The sequence below is a fragment of the Panthera onca genome, chromosome B1 (genome assembly GCF_046562875.1).
Source record: "Panthera onca isolate mPanOnc1 chromosome B1, mPanOnc1 haplotype 2, whole genome shotgun sequence".
Classification (NCBI taxonomy): Eukaryota; Metazoa; Chordata; class Mammalia; order Carnivora; family Felidae; genus Panthera; species Panthera onca.
The window spans coordinates 77,320,936-77,345,647 of record NC_138342.1 but is presented as its reverse complement, the minus strand read 5'-3'; the positions used below and the strand labels follow the sequence as shown (position 1 = coordinate 77,345,647).

The following is a 24,712-nucleotide window of genomic DNA, read 5'->3' as shown; positions in this document are numbered from 1 at the left end:
TTTATGTCATTTGCAAATCTGATAGGCATACTTTATTCATTTTTATTTGTGTAATGGTAAACATTTGAAAATATAAGTACAAGAACAGTATTTTTGGATGACCATAGAGAGTTCCTCATACTTCAAGAGCAGAATGTTTATCACTGTGGTTGAATGTTCTTCTAGTTCCATAGTTCCTAAATTGAAGTAAAATAAAGTATAGATATTAGAAGTGCTCAAAGCTACAAAATATATCTGAGCCATGTTGTAGGCATATCAAATTTGCTCAAAGATTTGGAGAATAAGAAAAATAACTAGTCAACTATTTGAAAAATTACTTCTAATTTTAAATAAACTCATGTTATGAGTTTATCCTTTTAAGGATAATAATGAGACTGTCTATATTTTGAATTTTTTAAATTTCCTTCGGAAAAAAAATCTGAAAACAGAGTGTTTACTACTATCTTCTATTCTTAGGAGTCCTTTATTGAAAATCTTTGAGTGACATCAATCTATCTAGACTTTTTAATGCTTCCCTATAAAATTTTGTGCTTTCCTATAAATTTTCCTTAAAAAATGTCAAACACAACATAAAAATCAACATACAATAAATAGATTTATAAAATTCTCTCAATATAAACAATTAGTAAACAGGATTTGACTTGCCAGTGCTTGTTCTTAAGAGAGTCCTAGGGTCACATATGAAGGACCCCAAATGATATACTTAATAATACATTCTACAGTTTATCCAAATAATTCATCAACCTTTAATATACTACACTCTGTCAGAATCTTTTTTCCTTCCTTTTGAAATGTGGAACGATATACCAATTTCACGTACTGGGGTCTTCTTCTGAGGTATTTCTCTAGTATTTCTAAATTAAAATATTGTGATCGTATCTACCACTTTATTTACTATTCTTAACAATTATTATTTAAGCTTCATTTTAAATTTTTTTTTAACATTTATTTATTTTTGAGACAGAGAGAGACAGAGCATGAACGGGGGAGGGGCAGAGAGAGAGGGAGACACAGAATCGGAAGCAGGCTCCAGGCTCTGAGCCATCAGCCCAAAGCCTGACGCGGGGCTCGAACTCACGGACCGCAAGATCGTGACCTGAGCCGAAGTCGGACGCTCAACCGACTGAGCCACCCAGGCGCCCCTAAGCTTCATTTTAAAGCAGTAAGGTATACTCTTACCATATCCAAATCCCTGCTCTTTAAAAAAAAGTGGTTTAATTAAAAAAAATTTATTCTAACTTTTCTAATTTGAAGACAATTTTTCTTAGATGGAGATGACAGAAGCAAACAAACAAACCAAACAAACAAACAAAAAACCCTGACTTTTCTATTTTCTCTCCATTAGCAGCCAAGCTAACATTAGTTTCACCAAGCAGTGAAAGACTCACTTTCTTCTTGCTTCATATATTGCTAAAAACTTTGTTTATAGAGCTAAAAGTTTCCTTTAACATTTACTTTGCAACTTCAACTCATCCTGGATTTTAGTCTTTCTGGCACTAATTTAAAGATTTGGGAAACTAGTTTTTTGTTCCTTCTAAACCTTTTCTTTCTATGTACATTAAATTAAGTAACAGCCCAAAGATCTCTACACAGGCCCACTGTACCCTCTTCTTCCCTGTTGTACTGATTATTGTGATCTTATAGTTCGGGTTTCCATTTTACGGTTGGGTCTCTATTTTTAGAGCTCTCTTCAGTCATATTTTCATACCTTTATTTTGCTACTTTTAATAGTACCCAGCTGATAAGATAAAGGTCTGTCTGTGGACATATTTACCTGCATTTTTTTATTAGCTCCAAGTTGAGAGGGTTACTTCTCCAAAGGAAACCTGTACTCCCCAATTTTTAATGCATATTATCTTGTTGTTTTTCTTTAACTTCAGTAAGATAAAATTTTCCCCAAGGTAAGCCTCTATATCAAATGCTCTGCTTTTAGTGGAACATCTTAAATTCAACAGCCCTACATTTAGATACATTTAGATTTAGATACTTAATCATATAAATCTTCACATATAAAAGATTCTGTCAATTTTTCTTTTATACATTAACTATTCTGTCAAAATTTATTACATATAATAGGGAAATTACTATGTAGTAAATCCTCAAAGAAAAAGTAATTTTCTTATTTTCTTCCATCTGTGGGTTTGAAAGGAGTAAGACGAAGGTGGGGATAAGAGGTGTGGTGCTTCCTGTACATCCTTAATTTATCATATAGGTCTGGGGGATATGAAGATGAATAAATAAATAAACAATTAAAATATTTGCTCCCTGATTTCAAGAAACTCATTAACAGAATCAGAAGGATTGTGCTTTTAGGTGAATGTGCTTTACAATACTATGTAGTCCGTCCATTGGTAGGAATGCAAAATGATGCAGCCACTCTAGAAGACAGCATGGAATTTCCTCAAAAAGTTAAAAATAGAAATATCCTATGACCCAACAATTGTGCTACTATGTATTCATTCAAAAGAAACAAAAATGCTGATTCAAAGGGGTACACTACCCTGATGTTTATAGAAGCATTATCAACAATAGCCAAACTATTGATAGAGCCTGAGTGTCCATTGGCTGATGAATGGATAAAGAAGATTTGGTGTATATATATTCAATAGAATACTATTCAGCCATCAAAAAGAATGAAATCTTGCCATTTGCAATGACGTGGAAGGAGCTAGAGTGTACTATGCTAAGTGAAGTAAGTCAGGGAAAGACAAATACCATGTTATTTCACTAATATGTAGAATTTAAGAAACAAAACATAAACATATGGAAAGGGTGGAAGAGAGAGAGGGAGGGAAACAACCATAAGAGATGCTTCACAAGAGAGAACAAATTGAGTGTTGATGGAGGAAAGTGGGTGGGGGATGGGCTAGAAGTGGGCAGTGGGATGGGGGTGGGGGGATGGGTATTAAGGAGGGCACTTGTTATGATGAGCACTGGGTGTTATGTGTAAGTTATGAATTGCTAAATTCTCCTGAAACCAATATTACACTATATGTTAACCAACTAGAATTTGAATAAAAATTTGGAAAAACATACTGTGTAGTTACTTTCTGCTTTTCCAATTTGTACATTTCCTGCCATTTCCTTTGACGAAATAGCCTTTAATATTTCAAATTTTTCTTAAGCAAAATTCTACGTTTTCACCCATTTAGAATTCTATCGTTTTCATATCAATCATACTCATGACCAATTAATATGAAAAGATTGGTCATTATAAGCATATCTGTAAGACTGGCATTAAAATTTAAACAGGTCTTGTTTAGGCTCTAGAGTGGCTTAGTTTAACCATTGTCTTCTCCTTAACTACATTCAAAGGCACAAATATTCAAGAAGAAGCAAAGCAGTGTGGTAGGCATGATGGAGGAAATAAAGATAGATGTGTACTTTATGGGATTTTATGATACCAGATCCTGGGGGAGACCTATTCTACAAAAGCCTAAAGCCTAGTTGGGAACATAAAGTTCTGTGGGCAATGCTCCTGGAGCTAGCTACCTGGGAAACATAGCTGCTCCTTAGGTTGACTGCAAGTATGAAGAAGTGATTGGATCAATAGTAATTCATCTAAAAAAAAAAATCCACAGGTGACCAAAGATAGAAAAAGCGTGGAGATGCTTTTTAAAAGAATGGGTCATTTTTACAAAATCACCTGATTTATCTAGTATTACTGGGGATGAATTTGTTCTCATAGGGTTATATTTCTAAACTGTTCAAACTGAGTATCTCTAAGCACTAAAACACTTTTGATAGTAAACGTTGTGAAGGAATAGTTTTCTAAAACATATATTCTTCCAACTTCTGATATTGACCAATACTTTAATTTTTGTTATCTCAGAATTACTATTTAAATCCTACGTCTCTAGCAGTATACTACAATTATACCCTTAGGAACTGTTTTAGGACACAGAGTTCTTTTTATAAGGCAAGTCTACATTGATAGGATATTTGAATTAGTAGATCTGATTGATTTATTTTTCTTGTCTCTTGCCTTGCTAGAAAGTACTCCTTATGGCTTCCTACTATTGATGTGTCTGTTTTTTTTTTTAACACCCTGTTCAAATTGACATATTAAAATTTCCAGTGCAAAGGAAATAAAACTAAATGAAACAAAATCTGATAGCATTTTCCTTAAGAAAAAGAAAATGGATTCTAGGTGAGTAGTTAAAGGACATCCTTATGAGTAAACTGCAGGCACCTGATGTTCTCTATTTTGCTGCTCAGAGATTTTATTTATTTACCTTCGAATTCTTTGTTGTATTCTGAAGAGCAAAGGTTTCAGCCATATCCTTTCTGGTTTGGATAGGAATATATAGCACTATAGTATCTTTTGCATTTCTAAATAGTTTTTTGGTGAATGTTTTTAAACTAGAGAGTAATCTTTAAAAATATATTTCTATGTCCTTGTTATACAGAAAAAAACAAGCAAATTTATTAGCATAATAATTTGCCATCTGGCATTAAGGAATATCAATCACAAATTCCAACACAGTAAATGCTATGGATCTACTTGCTGGGAAGGAAATAACTTTTATGTATTTAATTTTTTTTAACAAGTATATATTTTGCTACAATGAGGTCAAAAAGATCAAAGACACAAATTGTTAGGACTCCTGCATCAGACTTAGAAAATTTCCAGAGGAAGAGAATAGCTCAGAAAATGGAAACATGTATAATTCTAAATCTAAAACAACTCAAAGAGCTCTCTCTACAATTTGCCAACAAAGCACCTTGAGAGAAATACTGTAGCACTTAGAATATACCTCCATATTCTGAGCAAATGGATCCTTTGGATCACACAATGTTGAAGATATTCGATGGTTGCCACGGAAACATCGCTGACTTATATTCTGGGGGACTGGAAATGTCTGCCGAATGATTGTTAACCTTCCAATTGACCTTCTTACAAGTTCCTGAACATCCACATCATTTATTTCCTATAAGATAAAAAATGGAAGGATTAGAAATGCTATAATAAATAATAAATAGAAACACAAAACTATTAAAGAGTTGTTATCTGTAAATGCTAAGAAATTCATTACTGTAATGCATTTGCTAGTGCTTAGTACACATCCAAATAAAAACAATACATGTTCATTAAAATGATCAACTCATTTGTAGGTGTTGTTTGTATGTTAAATTATATCATTAAAGCCTAAGTAATTCTAAATGGAGCAATTGATTAAATGCACTTTATTTAGGAATTTTGTATTATATTGAACACTTTAGAAAAATATTTGTCTAAACATTGAAAAAGGTCATAAATTAAGTGCATTTCAAGGTACTTTGAGTACCCAGAAGAGAGTTGCAATGTAAGCATAATATATATTGTTCTTAGCAATGAAAAATGGGGCTTTTAAATAAAGCAAGTAGAGAAAGTAAGAGACATTTAAAAAAAGATGTTCCTAATTATTTCTTAGAACTACTGGTATTAACTCATACATTTCTCTTGGTAAAGAACAGATTAAACAAAGTGTTCCAAAAGATGAAACATTTTGTATTAATACAATGTGAACCAGGATAGGTAAATGAAAAAAAATACCCAGTGTTCTTTTTCCAAATCGATGTTATTTTGCATATGAGTATTTGCCAAACTCAAAGAACATATTTTTCTACTTCCTTCTCCCCCCACTTCCTAACTCCAGACTTAAATTTTAAGGCTTGGCTCAATCATGGATGTAGAAGCAATAAAAATGAAATAATATTTTTACAACTTAACATCTGTTCTAACTGGAATTAGTCAGACTACAAGTGATCAGAATAAATTTTAGTTTGAAGGCAGTCTTTACTAAAGCAGTTTGTTCTTCACAAACTTCACTTCACAAAGTGTCCATTCGGGACATTTCAAACCAATGAAGCCTTTGCAATTAACATATTATTGGTTTCAGTAGATTCTTATGGTAACAGAAATAAAAGATTTGACATAAGATAAATTTTGGACTGCAGTGAGAATTTCGGTTTTGATTCAAAGAATCATTACAGAGTAATGAAAAAGAAATGGACTATTTATTTACAGGTATAAGTTGTCTTCTTTTCCTTTCTAGATTAATTACATATTATTCCTAAAGCCTACATTAGAGCTTTAAAACTCATTCCTTATTTTTTCAACTTTACAAAATACAGATTTTCTGAAAATAAAACAAACCTGCCATCAGCTGTATCCAGTATAATATCATGGATTTCTGGTCAACTAATCCTTAATGTACCATGAAAAATGTTTTTTTCTCATTTAAAATGCCATCTTTTATCCTTCAGTTTGTGTAATTTCACTAGCCATCAGGAACACTATCTGACAAAAGGCAGGTCACCTTTTAATTATCTATCATCCACTCACAAAGCGGAATTAAGCAGTGTCTTATCAACTCTATTTTAAGCCTGAAGTTTAACCAGAGGTCTTTTCAAATTAATTAATATTGCTACTGAGTATCTTTACATTTTTTTATTAATTTTTTTTAATTTTTTTATTTATTTTTGCGACAGAGAGAGGGCATGAGCAGGGGAGGGGCAGAGAGAGAGGGAGACACAGAATCCGAAGCAGGCTCCAGGCTCTGAGCTGTCAGCACAGAGCCTGATGCGGGGCTCGAACCCACAGACTGTGAGATCATGACCTGAGCCGAAGTTGGACGCTTAACTGACTGAGCCACCCAGGCACCCCTCTTTACAATTTTTTTAATTCCATGTCGCACAGACAGGAATTTTCATTTAAAAGACAGTAAGAGGTTCTATCACTTTTCTCAGATTAATAACTAAGTTTTCATATATATGTGGTCTTTTTTTCTTTTAGTAATACTAAGACTTATCAACATGTTGTCAAACAGCACCATTTCTACCTGCTCCAACCATGAGCACATTAGTATAAAAACATACATTAACTCTCTACTATATATTTGACAAAATACTAAATACATTATGTGTTGTCTCATTTTCTGCTAAAAACTACATTCTGGTTCAGATACTATTATTCTTACTTTATAGATAAAGAACCAGAGAAATTCCAAAGTCTTCATTCAAAATATTCTTTATTCATGGTATGAATGTCACCAAAGACACTCTCTAAAGTAATTATACAATCCATATCTCCTTACGGGAATTATTTAGATTAATATTCATGAATGATAGGAATTAAAACTATAAAGATATATTATTCTAGTATTTAACAGCCTGATGATTCTATAAGGAATAATAGAATAATCTATCATGAGCCAAAGTCTTTAAGAGGACTATTTTCAAGCCCACAAAAAGAGATGATTACCTTTTACAGGTTTTGAAAGCTGAAGTTATCAGGAGTCTAAGCGACTAAACTATATCTGAGGAAATGTCAATTTAAGTTGAATATATTTTGCCTATTATTATTTGGGGAAGGGAAAAGGAAGTAATTTTCTGGGAGGAAAGAATCTGCCATTCTGAATGAAGGTAACAGACAGTTTGTCTCAAAAAATTCACTTGCAGTTTTAGTTTTGACACCTGATCTCAAAACTAGTTTGATAGTGATATGAAAACTTGATTAGGCAGCTATTTTATATTTACAGAACTTTACTTCTACATTTCAAAAGGTGCATTTCAAGAGTGACAGAGGCAATGCTATGTAAACACTGAAAGTCAAATGAAAATCTATTAAGAGATCCTTTTAAATGAAAAAAATTCATAAGTAAACTTCCATATTAAAATATGGACTATTGTATAATCTGTTAGAATCTACATTGTTCTAATACTCTGAACTTTAAAAAAAATGTTTAAGCCCCCATATTTTAAAAAGGAACCACGTGAAGAACCAGTTCAAATACTCACTCTCCCAAGCCTCCAGGGCCTCCAAATTATACTAATTCTCTGTAAAGATATACAGATATGTTCTGAGTTTTAAAAAATTTAAAGAGGCTGAAAAATAAAATTGTTGTCCTTTTTGTATTCCTTATATGAGTACATTTATGAAATAAGAATATTGCAATAAAATTTAAAAATATGTTTTGTTGTACTTAAATTCTGTCTGTACTTCTTTGGGAGCAAAGCATATAGTCTTTTTTTTACCCCCAAAATAATGTACTTAGATAATAAAAAAATTGCTGAGATTCAAGTCAACATATTCAAGAAAATATTCTTATTCACTTTGTTGTGATAGTTTAATACAGAGTAAACCATAAGAAAGAAGAAAGAGGAAATGCTAAAATAGTTGTTGGGGATACAACTCCAACCAGAAACAGCCATTTCCCAGAACAAATCTTTTAGGAGAATTGGATCACTCCCAAATCTTTGTAGTGTATCAACGTGGGTTTAAATTAATGAATTCCAGAGAAAGGAAGACTCAAAATCATTAGATCAGATGCCAATCTATACTATTAAACTGTCTCAGAGAAGGGACCCTCTTTTTTCCCCATTTTAAAAAATCTCTTAACATCTAACAAAGCTTCTGGTTCATAATAGGTATTCACTAAACGTTGATAAATTTAAAAATGAATGAATAGGGGCATCTGGGTGGCTCAGTCGGTTAAGTGCCTGACTCTTGATTTCAGCTCAGGTCATCATCTCATAATTCGTGGGTTCCAGCCCTGAACTTTCATCATGGAGCCTGCTTGGCATTCTCTCTCTCCCTCTCTCTTTGCCCCTCCCTGCCTGCATGCTATCTTTCTCTCTCAAAATAAATAAACTTAAAAAAAAAGAATGAATAAATGAATGAATGGCAAGACTTCACCAAACAATTGGTGATAGATAGATTGATAGATTCTGTATCTATTGATAGATTACTGAAATTTTAAGTGTAGAAACTGGAATGCTTTAATAACCTCAATACGACCAAATAAACCAAATAAACTAAACTAAATAGTTTAACAAATAAACCAAATAAACTAAAATATTTTAGTTGTTATTAAGCAGTGTACTATGTAGCACATTTGAAAAGATTATGCTTTTTGTTGTTGTTTTTGCTAATGTTTATATTCTTCATGCTTTGGTGAAGGTGATCCTTTGATGCTTCCACAAAGTTTAACATTAATGTGAAATAATTACACAAACATAATGCTGAAATATGAAACAAAACCAATTGAAGGCTATACACCAGAAGGAAGTGCAGCATAATGGCAACTTTCTGCTTGAGAGATTGGTAGTGAGCAGTTCAATTAATCCCTAAACTGGGAAAAATGAACAACATCCTTTACACATATAGGATTTTTAAATCTCAACAACAATAACAACAACAACAACTTCTAAACTGCAATACTCAGGTGCAGCAATTAAGCTATTTAAATGAGAACTCAGGTTCAGTATTATCAGAGAAAAGATGGTGCTTATAGTATTATCCTTCTTGCATCTCTAAACAGTGTATATCATTCTATCAGAATTTATAACTTTTGTAAAACTTAAATAAAGTGCCAGGCCATCTGTTTCAGGACCCTGAGGGGATGGCAATACTTATATGGAAAGGCTGTTCTCAGTTGGATTCACTGATTGCAGGGAGAAGATAAATATCATTACCAACTACTAACATATGATTGATTACACCATATGAGCTAGCACAGCCCCTTATTATTATAGCACTCTTAATGCAAAGGAAAAAAAATATTGTTTTCAAGTCTGTACATCAATTTGTATCAAGATGCACAAAGCCAACTTTGATTTATAGTGCCTCTCTTAAAAGCTATTGGTGCAATAGATTAAATAAATGTTTGCAACCCATTTAAAATTAGCAACAAAATAGTAGCTACACAAACCAAACTAGACAAATTCATGTCTTCCATGTTCAAATGAGCATTTGCATATTGTTAGATTTTGTGTGTGTGTGTGTGTGGGGGGTGGTTGTTACTTTTACAGTTTAACTTCCTAGCAAATTTGAGAAATCCATGTTTCTTCTTTCATGGAAACTAGAATAAATTTGACTCATTCATTATAAATTTGTATGAGCAGCTCACAAATGAAGTAAAGGTAGTGAGAATCAAGTTTCCTAAGGCATTTTTCAGAGAAAATGAGGTAACAGAATGGAATCAATTGAAAAAAAAATTGACAGTAGATACATGGATAATGGTTTTTGTTAGAAATGAAAATACAGAAAATATGCTTGATCTCTTGAGTATGAACCTAGTTTACGTAAAAATAATAACAAATATAAATTGTGGGCTGTCAACATCAGATTTTTCAGAAGCTCAGTGGTATTGACATGCCCCAAAAATGACACCTCTGCTCAAGGACTAGTAAGAAGAGCTGTAGGTAAAGAGGACACAAGTGCTTCAGTAATGACAAAGGTGAAGTTATAAATAGTTATGACAGCTTACAGTAGAAAATCCAAGTGTAAAGGATGAAAAAAGAATTATCATTTTCTATACCTCTAATATTTATTGAGTTATTTGCTGGTTAGATCACTTAGTGTGGATGTTTTATTTGCAAAATATCGTGCCAAATTATTGAACATTCGTTTAAAGATAGCATTGTCCTGCTCATATTTTATCAAAGAAAATTTAATTGTAAAATAAAAGTCTCATGCTTATGAAATATACACTAAAATATAAAGTGTTATTATTTCTATAGTATTTACCATCAATGAAGTACATGCTAGCCTACTTAGACTTCCCCTACATAATATGAAGGAGTGACTTCTTCCACAGTACAAATAGATACATAAGCGATAGACAGATGACCAGTGGTGTTCCAAGAGCTCTATAAGTGTTCATACTGTTAAGATTCAGGTTGTTGTCAGAAGTCAAATTGAATATGAAAAAAAAAATAATTCATGGGTCCCCTATGCAATATTATCAAAGAATAGAAGGGGATGGGCATTTTCATTTAATGCCCATTTACAAGGACACAATAAGTTGCTTTTTTTCTTAGCTAGCTCTATTGATACAAACATGTAAAGTGACCCCAGCTTGTTTTATACCAGGAACTCTATGTGGTCTCTTCCCCATGAGAAGTTGGGTGTGAGATAAAAACAAAAATTAAGAGGATTCTTTATTTCAAAAAAAAAAATAGTAACCTAGAAAATAATTAACCTAAAGACAAAAATTAGTGGGATAAATAGTTTCCATAAGATTAAAATTGAAGTAACAGAAATTAAAAAAAATAATCTATAAGGAGAATTATCAAAGAGAAAAAGAAAAAAAAAAAACAACCAAAGGTTTAGAGTGGAAAAAAAAAACTATTTAGAACCCAATATCACCACTTAATCATTGTGTAATATTTGGCAAACTGTTTTATTTACTAGATCCATAAATTACATACTCAAAAATACAAATGAAAACATCTAATTTGAAAAGTTATCCTGCAAGTTTACTAAGATTTCTTTTGCCTTTCCCTCTATCCTGATTTTTAGTCATTCCAGATAGAAAATTGAGAGGTATTAGAAAATTGGAAAATATAAAAACATCATTAGAAAGCAGATCTCACACATGTATAATACCTGTGGGGATCTCATATAAATATGTCGTCATTTGACATGAAAAACACAGTGACAAATCATGTAGCCCTGAAGTTTGGCAGGCCTCAACCAGGGAAGACATTTCCAGTGTCTTTACTCTGAATTAAAAAGAACCATCAGAGAAAGTTCAAGATGGTGGCATAGACAAGACACAGAAGCAACCTAAGTATCTCTTGGTAGACAAATGGATACACACACACACACACACACACACACACACACACATACACGCACGCACACAGAAGAATATTACACAGCCATAAAAAAGAATGGGATTGTGCCATTTGCAACAACATGGATGAATGTTGAAGGTATTATGCTAAGTGAAATATGTCATACTGAGAAAGACTGTATGATTTCACTCATATGTGGAATCGAAAAAAAAAAAGCACAAACAAAAACTCCACAAATGAACAAACAAACAAACAAACAAAAGGCAGGATCAAACCTATGAATATAGACAACAAACTGATGGTTGCCAGAAGGGAGGAAGTTGAGAGGATGGGCAAAATAGGTGAAGGGGAGAGCGAGGTACAGACCTCCAGTTATGGAATAAGTCAAGGGAATAAAAGGTATATCATAAGAAATATAGCCAATGATACTTTAATAGTGTTGTATGGTGACAGATGGTAGCTAAACTTGTGGTGAGCACAGCATAATGTATCAACTTGTTGAATCACTATATAATACACCTGAAACTATTGTAACATTGTGTATCAATTAAGCTTAAATAAGTTAAAAAATAAGTAAACAGGTGGTAGAGGAATATCCTAAATTCACCTTCTCACTTGGACACACTAAATCAACAGCTACATATGGGACAATGCCTTCTGAAAAAGTACTGGAAATTAGCTGATCAGTTCCTATACAATAAAAAATAAATGGGCCACATCAAGGAGGGGAGGCAGACATGTGGTCTTGCCAAAACACCCCACTCCCAGCATGGTGACACACAATTGAGAGGGATATCACAGAGCTTCTCCCTGAGAAATAAGGAGTTTATGCCCCACCCCAGGCATCCCAAACCTTGGGACCTACGCTGGAGAGATGAGCCCTCAAAGTGTCTGGCTTTGAAAACCAATAGGGCTTACATCTAGGAGACCCAAAGGGCTGTAGGGAACCAAGATTCCATTTTTAAAGGGCTTGTAAACAGAGGCATTTATCTCAGGACCCAATGCAAAAGCAGCAGTTTGAAAACCACCTAGAATATATATGAAAGAGATTCATTTGCTAATCTTAATGCACCCGTCAGAGAGGCAGAGCCTGTTGGCTTCTCTCTGGGGATACAGGTGCTGGTGGGTACCATTTTGGTGCTGTCACTCCACCTTGCTAGCACTGGCAGGTTTGTCCCACTCCTGCACCCTCTAGTGGTCCCCTAAGGCTGGCAGGCATGACCTAGCTCCACACTACTCTATGCCCCTGATAAAGCCAGCAAACACACATCCATATGAGACACCCCTTGAGCATCTGACTCTTGTGTCCAAGGGAACTCTCATTTCTGGACCCCATGGGATTGAAACAATCAGATAGATAATTCTTGGCAAGCTACCATTCCCAAGGCACAGCACAGAAAGCAGACTGAAACACCCACAGCTTCCTGTGAAGAAAACCTATTTATTTGCCCTAGAACTTCAAACTGAGGGGCAGGCTTCAAGATTGCCACATACCTAGAGGCTACAAAGGTAGAGAACATAGGCTGGGGGATGCGGTCTTTGTGCTCTCCCTTGGTCTTACTACAGCTTTCCAGTACCTTTAAGAAAGGAGCTTATACACTTCTCTGAAACCCCAATTTTTACAACTGTTCAGTAAAGGAGCACCTCTAGATGGACTGGTCTGGAAGCCAGCAGGGTTTATAACTGTGGTCTTACAGGATTGTATATGTTTGCATACTTTAAAAACTGGTGACTGCTAATCTGGTTTCCAATCAGCCTGAATCTAGATGCTGACTGAGATACCTCAGTCATTGGAACATTGGCTGGGATTGGCATATCCTCAACAACTAGGACTGATCAAGAATAAATCAGGTTGCTTAGACAGTCACAGAGGTTTCAGAGACAACCAAGTGCTAGGACAGGATTGAATGAAGGTTTATCTTCTACACAAGGACACTCAATCAAGACTGTTAAAGGAAGCTGTTTTGCCTAATACATAGTAACAACCATAGTCACACAAAATGAGGAAACAAAAGAATATGTTCCAAACAAAAGAATACCATGAAACCCAGGAAAAAACCTTAATGAAACAGAGATATGTAATTTACCTGATAAAGAGTTCAAATAGTCATGAAGATGCTCACCAAACTCAAAAGAAAGTGGATGAAAACAGTTGAAACTTCAAAGAGAGAAAGTATAAGAAAATGCTAAACAGTAGTCATAGAGCTGAAGAATGCAATAATTGAACTGAAGAATACACTAGAAGGGTTCAATATCAGACTAGATGAAGCAGAAGAAAGAATAAGTTATCTTGAAGACAAGGCAGTGGAACTTACCCAGTCAGAGCAGTAAAAATAAAATGAATTAAAAACCAAAGATAGCTTAAATGACCGATAAAACAACATCAAACAGAACAGAATTTTCATTATACAAGTCCCAGAAGGAGAACAGAGTAAGAAAGGGACAAAAAAACTTATTCGAAGAAATAATGGATACAAACTTCCCTAACCTGGGAAAGGAAACAGACATCCAGTTCCAGTTGTGCAGAGAGTTCCAAATAAGAGGAACCCAAAGACAGCCACACCAAGATATAGTATCATTAAAATTTCAGAACTTAAAGATAAGAAGAGAATATTAAAAGGCAGTAAGAGAAACATAACTTGTTACATATAAGGGAATCCCCATAAGGCTATTAGCATATTTTTCAGCAGAAATTTTGTAAGCCAGAGGGAGCAGCATGGCATATTCAAAGCGCTAAAAGGAAAAAAAAACTCACAACCAAAAACATTCTATCTGATAAAACCATCATTCAGAATTTAGGGAGAGAGAAAGAATTTTCTAGAAAAGCAAAAGCTATGAAGTTCATTACCACTAAACTACCCTTACAAGAAATGTTTAAAGGCAATTTTTTAAGCAGGAAAGGAAGGGCACTAATTTGTAATCATAAAACATATAAAACTACAAGACTCACTGATAAGGGTAAGTATGTAGTAAAGCTATTGGATTAATCACTTATAAAGCTAGTATGAAGGTTAAAAAACAAAACTAGCTTAGGGGCACCTGGGGAGCTCAGTCAGTGAAGCGTCCAACTTTTGATTTTGGCTCAGGTCATGATTTTGTGGTTTGTATGATTGAGCCCTGCTTTGGGCTCTATAATGACAGTGCAGAGCCTGCTTGGGATTCTCTCTCTCCCTCTCTCTGCCCCTGCCCCACTCATGCATCCACTCTCTCTCTCAAAATAAATAATAAATAAACATTAATTTTTAAAGAAGGAGTTCAAAAACTTGTAACTATAATAGTTAAGGGATACACAAGACAAAAAGATGAAAATGTAATATGAAAAACATAAAACACAGTGGGGGAGTAAAAATGTAGCTTTAGAATGTGTTCAAACTCAGGGCGCCTGGGTGGCTGAGTTGGTTCAGTGTCAGACTCCTGATTTTGGCTCAGGTCATGATCTCAGGGTTGTGGGATCAAGCCCCACATTGGGTTCTGTGCTGAGCATGGAGCTGCTTAGGATCTCGCTCCCTCTGCCTTCTCCCTGCTCATGCTCTCTCTTTCTCTCTAATATTAAAAAAAAAAGAAGAAGAATGTGTTCAAACTCAACCTGCTATCAACTGAAAGTAGACTGTTTCTTATATAGGCAGTTATACATGAGCCTCATGGTAATCACAATGCTGAAACCTAGAGTAGATACACAAAATATAATGAGAGAGGAATCTAAACATAACACTAAAGAAAGTCATCAAATCACAAGGGAAGACAGCAAAATAATAAGGGTATAGAGAGGAATTACAAAACAATTAGAAAACAATAAACAAAATGGCAATAAGTACACACTTATCAGTAATTACTTTAAATGTAAATGAACTAAATTTCCCAATCAAAAGGCATAGATTGACTGAATGGGTAAAATAAAAATAAGCCCCATCTCTGTATTGCTTAGTAGAGGCTCACCTCAGATGTAAGGACACACACAGACTGAAAGTTAAGGTATAGAAAAAGATGTCCCATGAAAATGGAAATCAAAAGAAAGCTAGGTAACTATTTTTATGAGACAAAATAGACCTTAAAACAAGATTGTGATAATGACAAGGATGGGAATTACATAACAATAAATTGGCGAATACAACAAGAATATATAACATTTGTAAATATTTATATGCCCAACATAAAATTGTATAAATAGACGCAATAAATGTTAACAGAGCTAAAGGAAAAAAATGAGAGCAATACAATAATAGAAACTCTTAACACCCCACTTACATCAATGGACAGAACATCCAGATAGAAAATCAACAAGAAAACATTGGCCTTAAATGACACATTAAACCAGATGGTTTATATATACAGAACAAATATATACAGAACATTCCATCTATATCTATCTATCTATCTATATATATATATATATATACACAGAACATTCCATCAAAAAGCAGCAGAATATACATCCTTCTCAAGTGGACCATAGAACATTCTCCAAGATAGATCATATGTTAGTCCCAAAATAAGTCATAAAGAATTTAAGAAGATTGGAATTATACAAAGCATCTGTTCTACCATACTGGTAGGAAACTAGAAATTAATTATAAGAAAATTCACAAATATATAGAAATTAAACAATATGCTACTGAATGACCAATGGTTGACAAAGAAATCAAAGGAGAAATTAAAAAAAATAGTTGATACAAATGAAAAGGGAAATGCAACATACCAAAATCTATAGGATACAGCAAAACTAAAAGGGGAAATTAAGAAAAAAATTCCACAACCGCGCAAAAAGAATAAAACATATAGGAACAAGTTTAACTGAGGAAGTGAAAGACCTGGATACTGCAAACTATACGACATTGATGACATAAATTAAAGAAGAAACAACTAAATGAAAATTTATTTCATGCTAATGGACTGGATCAATTAATATTGTTAAAATGTCCACGTGACCCAAGGCAATCTACAGATTCCTTGCAATATCTATAAAATTTCAATTGCATTTTTCACAGAAAAAGAAGAAATAATCCTAAAATGTTTATGGAACCACAAAGGATTCTGAATAGTCAAAGCAATCTTGAGAAAGAACAAACAGGGATGCATTATGCTTTCTGATTTCAAACTATATTATGAAACTATAATAATCAAAATAGTATGGTACTAGCATTAAAAAGACACATAGATCAGTGAAACACAATATATAGCCCAGAAAGAAACCCACACATATATGGTCAGTCAATTAATTTAGAACAAAAGAGCCAAGTATATACAATAGGAAAGACAGTCTATAATAAATGGTGTTGGGAAAACTGGACAGCCACACAAAAGAATGAAACAAGACTTCTTATACCATGCACAAGAGTTAAATGGATGAAAGATTTGAATCTATGACCTGAAACCATAAAGCTCCTTTAAAAAAGAAAAAAGGTGGTGAGCTTCTAGACCTAAGTCTTGGGCATGATTTTTTGGATATGACTCCAAAGCCTAGGGCAACAAAACCAAAAAATAAACGTTAGGACTACTTCAAACTAAAAACAAAAACAAAAAGAAGACAAACAAACAAAAACTTCTGTACTGTGAAGGAAACCATCAACAAAATGAAAGAGAAACCTTTTGAATGGGAGGAGAGTAAATATCCAAAATATATAAGAACTCATACATCTCAATATCAAAAAACCTAAAATCTAAGAATGGGCAGAGGACCCAAGTAAACATTTTTTTTTCCAAAGAAGACATACATAAAGCCAACAAGCACATGAAAAGATGCTCAGTATCACTAATCATCAGTGAAATGCAAATCAAAATCACAATGAGATATCAACTCACATCTGTTAGATGGATATTATAAAAAAATATACGAAATAGTAAGTGTTGGGGAGGATGCTGAGAAAAGGGAAATTTTGTGCAATGTTGGTAGGAATGTATATTGTACAGCCACTGGGGAAAACAGTATGGTGTTTCCTCAAAAAATTGAAAACAAAACAAAACAAAACATATGATCCAGCAATTCCATTTCTGGGTATTTATCCAAAGAAAATAAAGATACTAATTCAAAAAGGCATAAACACCCTTATGTTCATTGCAACATTATTTACAGTAGCCAGAGTATAGAAGCAACTTAAGTGTCCATCAATAGATAAATGGATAAAGAAGATGTGAGATACATATATATGTTACACACACACACACACACACACACACACACACACACACACACACACACTATGGAAAATACTCAGCTTTAAAAGAGAATGAAGTCTTGCCATTCACAACAACATGGATAAACTTTAAGGGTATAGGTGAAATAAGTCAGACAGAGAAAGACAAATAATATATGATCTCACTTACCTGTGAATGTTAAAAATAAAATAAATGAGCAAACAAAACAAAACTAATAGATACAATTGCTTTTGATGGTTGCCAGAGGAGAGGGGGATTAGGATAGGGAAAATGGGTGAAGGGGATTAAGAGATACAAACTTCTAGCTATAAAATAAATAAATAAATCATGGGGATATAATGTACAGCATAGTGACTATAATCAGTAATACTGTATTGCATATTTGAAAGCTACTAAGAGAGTGTATCTTAAAAGATTTTGTCACAAGAAAAAAAAAATGTAACTTTGTATGTTTATAGGTGGTAACTAGACTTACTGTGATGATCATACATATATATATATATATATATATATATACACACATATACACATATACAATGTGTATATATATATATATAATATACTATATATATATATATATGCATATATACAAGGTGTGTATATATCTATATAATCCTTGTGTTATAGATAGACCTGAAACTAATATGATGTAATATGTTAATTATAGCTCAAAAAAAAGGAACAGAACTAAGATTCTACCAATGTATAGGAGACACAACTTGAAAAATCTATGACTTTTATTGAAAAATCTAGATTTTTATTTTTCTGCGTAAAATCAATTACACTCTATGAACTTCACTCTCTCAGTGTTTCATAGAATAATGTTTATTATTCAATAAATTAACATGTGAGAAAGTGATCTGTGAACTTTAATGTGCTATAATCATTTTTGTAGTACCCTTTAGTAAATGTCGGTTGTCAGCAGTATGTTAAGAGTATTAGGTAGTATCTCACTTAATTTTTATAATGAACTTATAAAGTAAATGTGATTGAACTTTCTGTACAAATGAAAAAACAGACACAGGATGATTATATTATATATCCATAGTAACACAGCTAACAAATAAATAAAACATTCTTTTTTTTCATGAGCAATAGATATATGAATAGTAGGTCTTTTTGGGGAAAATTCATGTGATCTCATTATTTGTCCATGACTGATTTGTTCATTGTCCTTTCCATTTCTGATTGGCAGGTGCCAATGCAACAATCTATCTCACAGAGTTCTCATGTTATAATATATTTTTAATCTTATGTATTGTCTTTACAAAAATCAATAAGCTTTCATGAGGAACTTGACAACTTGATGGATTTTAAAATAGTTGTATTTCATTGTGAAAAGAAAAATATCTATTTTTATTTATTCATATTCATCTGCTGAACTATTTAATCCTCGTGTGAGGGGGGTGGGATATAAAAGTTCTAGAAACAACATTAAAATATAAATGGAGCACAGGCAGTCCACTGGGAGGAATTCAGTTTGTTCACAAAGAACTGTACTTTTTATAAAGATGATTTCCCAAAGCAAGCAGTGTATGCCAATGGAAAAGACTAAAAGATACTCAGTGGGAAGATGATCTCCATTTATTTTATTCATTCAAAACCATTTATAATTTTTTGAAAACTCCTTACTCTATTTTTAGTTAGCATCCACTCAGGAAGCTGAAAGTTTACTTTGTGTTCTCTTTCCTCTTAGAACTCCAAGGCCATAGGAAATGCTGTGACTAAATATATGAAAACAGGACCCAGAGTTGACAATAAGGTTCATTTGGTGTTACCTCATTTATAATGATCCAGTGACAGTCAAAAGCAACCAAATTAGTCTCCACAACCTAGAATAGAAAACAAACCAGCTATCAGTCAGCATTAACAGTGAAAACCAAACGAAACCAACTGAACATACTTTGCAAATGGCGAACAAAACAAAACAAAACAAAAATATCATATATTACAAAGGTCTTTGTTGTTAAAGATGGAAAACTTAGCAAAACATTATAGAAGCATTTGTGTTCAACATGTACTATTAGCACTGTAGACTTGCTAATTAAATTTGAAAATCAATTCATCAAAAGCCTAGAAAAAAAAGGTTTCAACTAAAAAAATAAATAATGCTATACAGTGATTTAACTGCGAGTGTAGTTCAGATCACATTTCCTCTTCCAAATCAGCTTTTATGGCTTTCTATCTAAGTACATAACCCTCCATAACCTGGCTCTAACTTAACATTCTTATCTTTTTCTATTTCCCTGTGTATATGTTTGCCATTTTCTTAAAGTAAACTGCTCCATGTTCTGAAAAACTCTGTGCTGTGTTCCCTAAGGAGATTCAATTGTAAAATTACCTGAATGTAAAAACTAAAAGCAATAAACATTATATTAGCATTAAGTTATGGGTGGGTAACTTCAGTAGCTTTTAGCTGGGTAATAACAAACAAACAAAATTTATGTAAATGGAAAAGCAAACAATATATAGGTAGAAATCTTGGCTGACAAACTTTGGATTAATTGATTCTAAATGGTCCTTGGCTTGGACTAAAAAAGTAAGCTGGGGGCACACACAGACACACACAGCTAGAGTGTGTGTGTGGGTATGTGTGTGGGGGGATGGCGTGTGTATAGTAGAGGTAGCTTTCATATCTGTTTCCACTCTATCCGATTTTATACATATTTTAAGGCATGTTGCTATGATTCATGCCATGGGGCATACAGGCATATAATAGGTGAGGCTGTTTTGTAAGAGATATTGCTGATATTTTCAGCAATAATACCCAAAGGTTATTTTTTAAAAATTTTTTAAATGTTTATTTACTTTTGAGAGACAGAACACGAGCAGAGGAAGGGGCAGAGAGAGAGGGAGACACTGAATCCAAAGCAGGCTCCAGGCTCTAAGATGTCAGCACAGAGCCTGATATAGGGCTCGAACTCAGCAGTTGTGAGATCATGACCTAAGCCAAAGCTGGGCACTTAAGCGACTGACTCACCCAAGTGCCCCCAAGATTGGGTCTTAAGCAAAGATGGCTTCTAAAAACTACCAAGAAATTGTTATAATATGGTGATTGTTTTTTCCTCGTTCTTGGACCAACTGAGAAATGACTGTTGAAAGTTGCACTGAATCATGAAGAAACAATTGGAAATATATTTCTTGTATGATTCAATGTTTTCGGAAAAGATACAATTATTCTCAGAATCTTTGTTTTCTCTTTTAATTTTAGTATGAATTTTGTACTATTTCCATATGTGTCACATCAGTCCCTATGACTTTACTGGACTATGTAGATGATACATTATCATAGAAGTGAAGATATATTATTTATTTTTAAGTTATATCATGATTATCATATTTTGAAATACATATATTTTCAATTGACATGTGAAACAATGTGGAAAATGTGACTGCAGTTTTCGGTTTTACTAAAAAATCACTTTATCTATCTCTAATTTTATGATTATATTTCTTTACCATCTTAGACAAACCACCATTAATTTATTAGCAATAAAAAAAATGTTAGAAAGTAAGCAAGAACTCCATAAGAATTTAGAGAAATACAAACCAGAGACTGATACAAGAACAGAAGTTCTCTGGATAAGATAGAAATGCATTTTTTAAAAAATCCATGCCAAAAAAAAAAAAGAGTAACTAAAATTTGGAAACAGCAAGAAATCAGAAAAAAAAAAAAAAAAAAGAAATGAAAGCCACAATGTAGACTGAAAGTACTATTGAAGCAATGTCAGTAGTAGAATGAAGAGATGACTCAGCTTGGGCAGATTAAGCAACATTTGGGTTATAAGAATTCTGTATTAACTTGTAGACCTTTTTAAGTGAAAAGTTGTCTCGTACAGCAGCATTTTGTGAAAGAGGGAGAGGGTAAGGATTACGATGGTAACTCACTGATAATTTGTCTAGACCATAAAATTTACTCATTTCCACACTCTGACCTGAAATAGCTTTCAGGCAAAGCATGAAACATGTAGAGGTATAGGCTCAGTCTTGTGTTTCAGTAAAGGAGAAAAGCAAATATGTCATCTAAGGCCATGATTCTATTCACCATACCACCTTCCCTTGCTTAGGATCAGAAGGGAGATAATCTTCTTTCACCCTTGTCTTTAAATTTCACTCATGAGCATGAATACATCAGACATTCCACAGTATAAATTGGAAACAAGAAGAAAGATTATTAGCACATTACTGCAGATAAAGAAAGAAATCATTTACTACAATAACTTGCGTTCATGGAGCAGACCATACTCCTCCACTACTACTTAATGTGGTATTGTGCTAACCCCGAAATAAACCTCTTGAAACATCACACCTTGGGTCTACTTGTTACAGTAATTTAGCCTATTTTATCTAAATGCAATGCATTTTTGTTAATCTTAGCTATGTACCTTTTTCTAACCTTAATAAACTTTAATAAATAGCTCATTAGAGTAATTTTAAATTCTGTGATTTTATAAAAGCATATGATGTTTCAAAACCATGCAATATTTGTTGACCTTTTCATAAATGTTGAATGTTCAGGACTTTTTTTTTTATGAGCTCAGTTTTCTTTGGGGAAGGAAAATAAATAATACCAGAAAGATTCTTAAGAATACAAAGGTAGACATGTCTCATCCCTTTCATTACATACCAAAATATACATATATATACACAGCTAAAATCTAAGTATCACTGTGGCACCATTTTATAAAGAAACTTTGAAACTTTTTTATTGCTACGTTGTACACAAAATGTTAATGCTTTCACTCATTATCTGAGTTAAGGGCCACTAAAGGAGAAACATACTTTTCTTAGGTTTAGGTTAACATCTTCATGGATAAACAAGGAATTGGCAAGAGTTCTCTGATTTTTTAATGACTGAATGTTACTAAAAGTAAGCAATGTGAAAAAGCCACTGATTAAAAAGGTAACTGATATCTGTAATGGAAGGGATAAAAAGAGGACAGGCAGTTTAGTAGCCTAGACTTTGAAAACCTGGTAGGCTTTGAGTTCTTTTACTTATATGACTAGAATAGGTATATAAACAGATAAAATAAGATCTACTACTATAACTATACTAGTATACAGTGTATGTTTGTGTATATATACACAAAATCTACTACTATACCTACAATTGTATATAGTGTGTGTGTGTGTGTGTGTGTGTGTGTGTGTGTGTGTGAAAGGTAAAATACAATAGAGTTAAAATAAAACATAGAAAGGAGTGGGAATGTTGTGTATGCTTGTCACATATTATCACACTGAGCTAACATATAATGAACATTCTTAGAAGAGACATATTTAAATAAAAAAGAAATTCTCAGCTATTGGTGGGTATAACATATGCCAATTAACTACTATAAATCCCAAATCAATTCATCTGATAATTTTTCTCTTTTTTTAGTAGTATTAATCCCTTTCCACTTGATACACTTCAGTTCCAGTTACACTGTATCAGACTAGTGTCATTATTAACTTGAAGAATTGAATTACTTCTGGATATAGGATTAAGAAGTGATTGTAAGATACCTGAGGATTTTTTAAGCCTTTTTATTTATTTCCACAGTTATGTTACAACTCAAACAGTGAAAATTGTTTCCTTTCCCCATCTTCCTTACCTAAGTATCTCATCTCCTCTTTTGGGAGTAAACATATTGAAACCAATGAAAGGGATTAAGAATTGATTGATTTTTTTTCCTTTTTTCACTGGGAATCTATTTTATAACTGAGTACATCATTGTTATAGTTATGTGTTCTCATTCTGTGGATTCTCATAAATGTCTAGCAAGTTAGTAAACACTAATCGTATTTTTTTTCCAAAATTCCCCAAAAAAAATAGATTGCTATGAAATATTGAATATCTTAAAAATAATACACACACACACTCACACACACACACACATATACATATATACACATATGTACATATATACATACATATACATATATTCATACATATATGTATATATACATATATATTTGTACATGTACATATATATACATATACATACATACATATACATATATATACACATATATACATATATATATGTGTATATATATACATATATATACATGTGTGTATATATATATATAGTGATATATAGTGATAAGTGATAAGAAACTCTCCTGAAAAGATCACATTATGCTTGGGCTATGGAATCAGCATTATGCTTGGGCAAGTCAGCAAGAAAAAAACTATCCAATGGAAACTCCTGTATGTTTGGTTATCAAAATAACAGAAAGGTGGTATGGATTTTCCTTTGTAAACTGTTTCTTCTCTCCTTACCCCATGCTGCTGTCTTATCACTATACACGTACATTATGTGTTAATACATGTATTAATAATGTAAAGGTGCATGGTGCCTGTTTACATAGAGAGTTGTTTCCATACTGATGCAAGGTAACATAGTTATAACAAATGAGATTACTACCCTGCCTCCCAGGAAGCTGAGCTTACTTTAAGGGAATTGAGCAAAAAAGGGGGAAAAAATCAAGCCCTGTCAGGAAGACAAGCGATGAGTAAGGACAGACCATCTGTCACTGGCAGGAACTTTAGAACTTCTGAATCTTTAGAAAAGCCTGACAATTTATCACCATGTCTTCCATCATTTGTCCTCAGATCTTTAGATGTGCTAAATATAAGACAATCGGAAGCAAAGAAATTGCCAGAGCGTGTTTCTCACTGGTTATAAATGTGGAACGGTTCTTCGGAGCACAGAGGACAATTTAATTGACTAAACAGTAACAGCAGCATGCTGTTTTTCACTCAACCTTGTGGCTTAACTAAATTAAACTTGTTCCTTTTGCAGGATGTACTAAATATTACACATTTATGCAAAGGGTTCCAATGCTCTGTGCATCTGCAACAGCAAAAATATCAGGTGTTTACTTTCTATTCCTGTCTATTCTGAATTGTCAGGTGGAAACATGCCTGGGGAAGGACACCAACAGCTATGCTGGAACAAGGTACCAGAGAAATATTAAAGAGCTACTCCCCTCCTGGCTCCTCATCTCT

The 24,712-nt window shown here is 33.3% G+C and overlaps 1 protein-coding gene across 3 annotated transcripts in view; it reads right to left on the bottom strand.

The window, feature by feature from the left end:
- The window catches only part of GRID2 (glutamate ionotropic receptor delta type subunit 2), a 1,486,895-nt gene that overhangs the window by 596,780 nt on the left and 865,403 nt on the right, over nt 1–24,712 (bottom strand). For all 3 annotated transcript variants that reach the window (XM_078445882.2, XM_078445880.2, XM_078445881.1), the window contains exons 5-6: nt 19,497–19,550; nt 4,758–4,931 (exon numbers count right to left, since the gene is read on the bottom strand). In XM_078445882.2, coding sequence (XP_078302008.1) covers nt 4,758–4,931; nt 19,497–19,550 — 228 coding nt within the window. The remainder of the gene's footprint in view (nt 1–4,757; nt 4,932–19,496; nt 19,551–24,712) is intronic.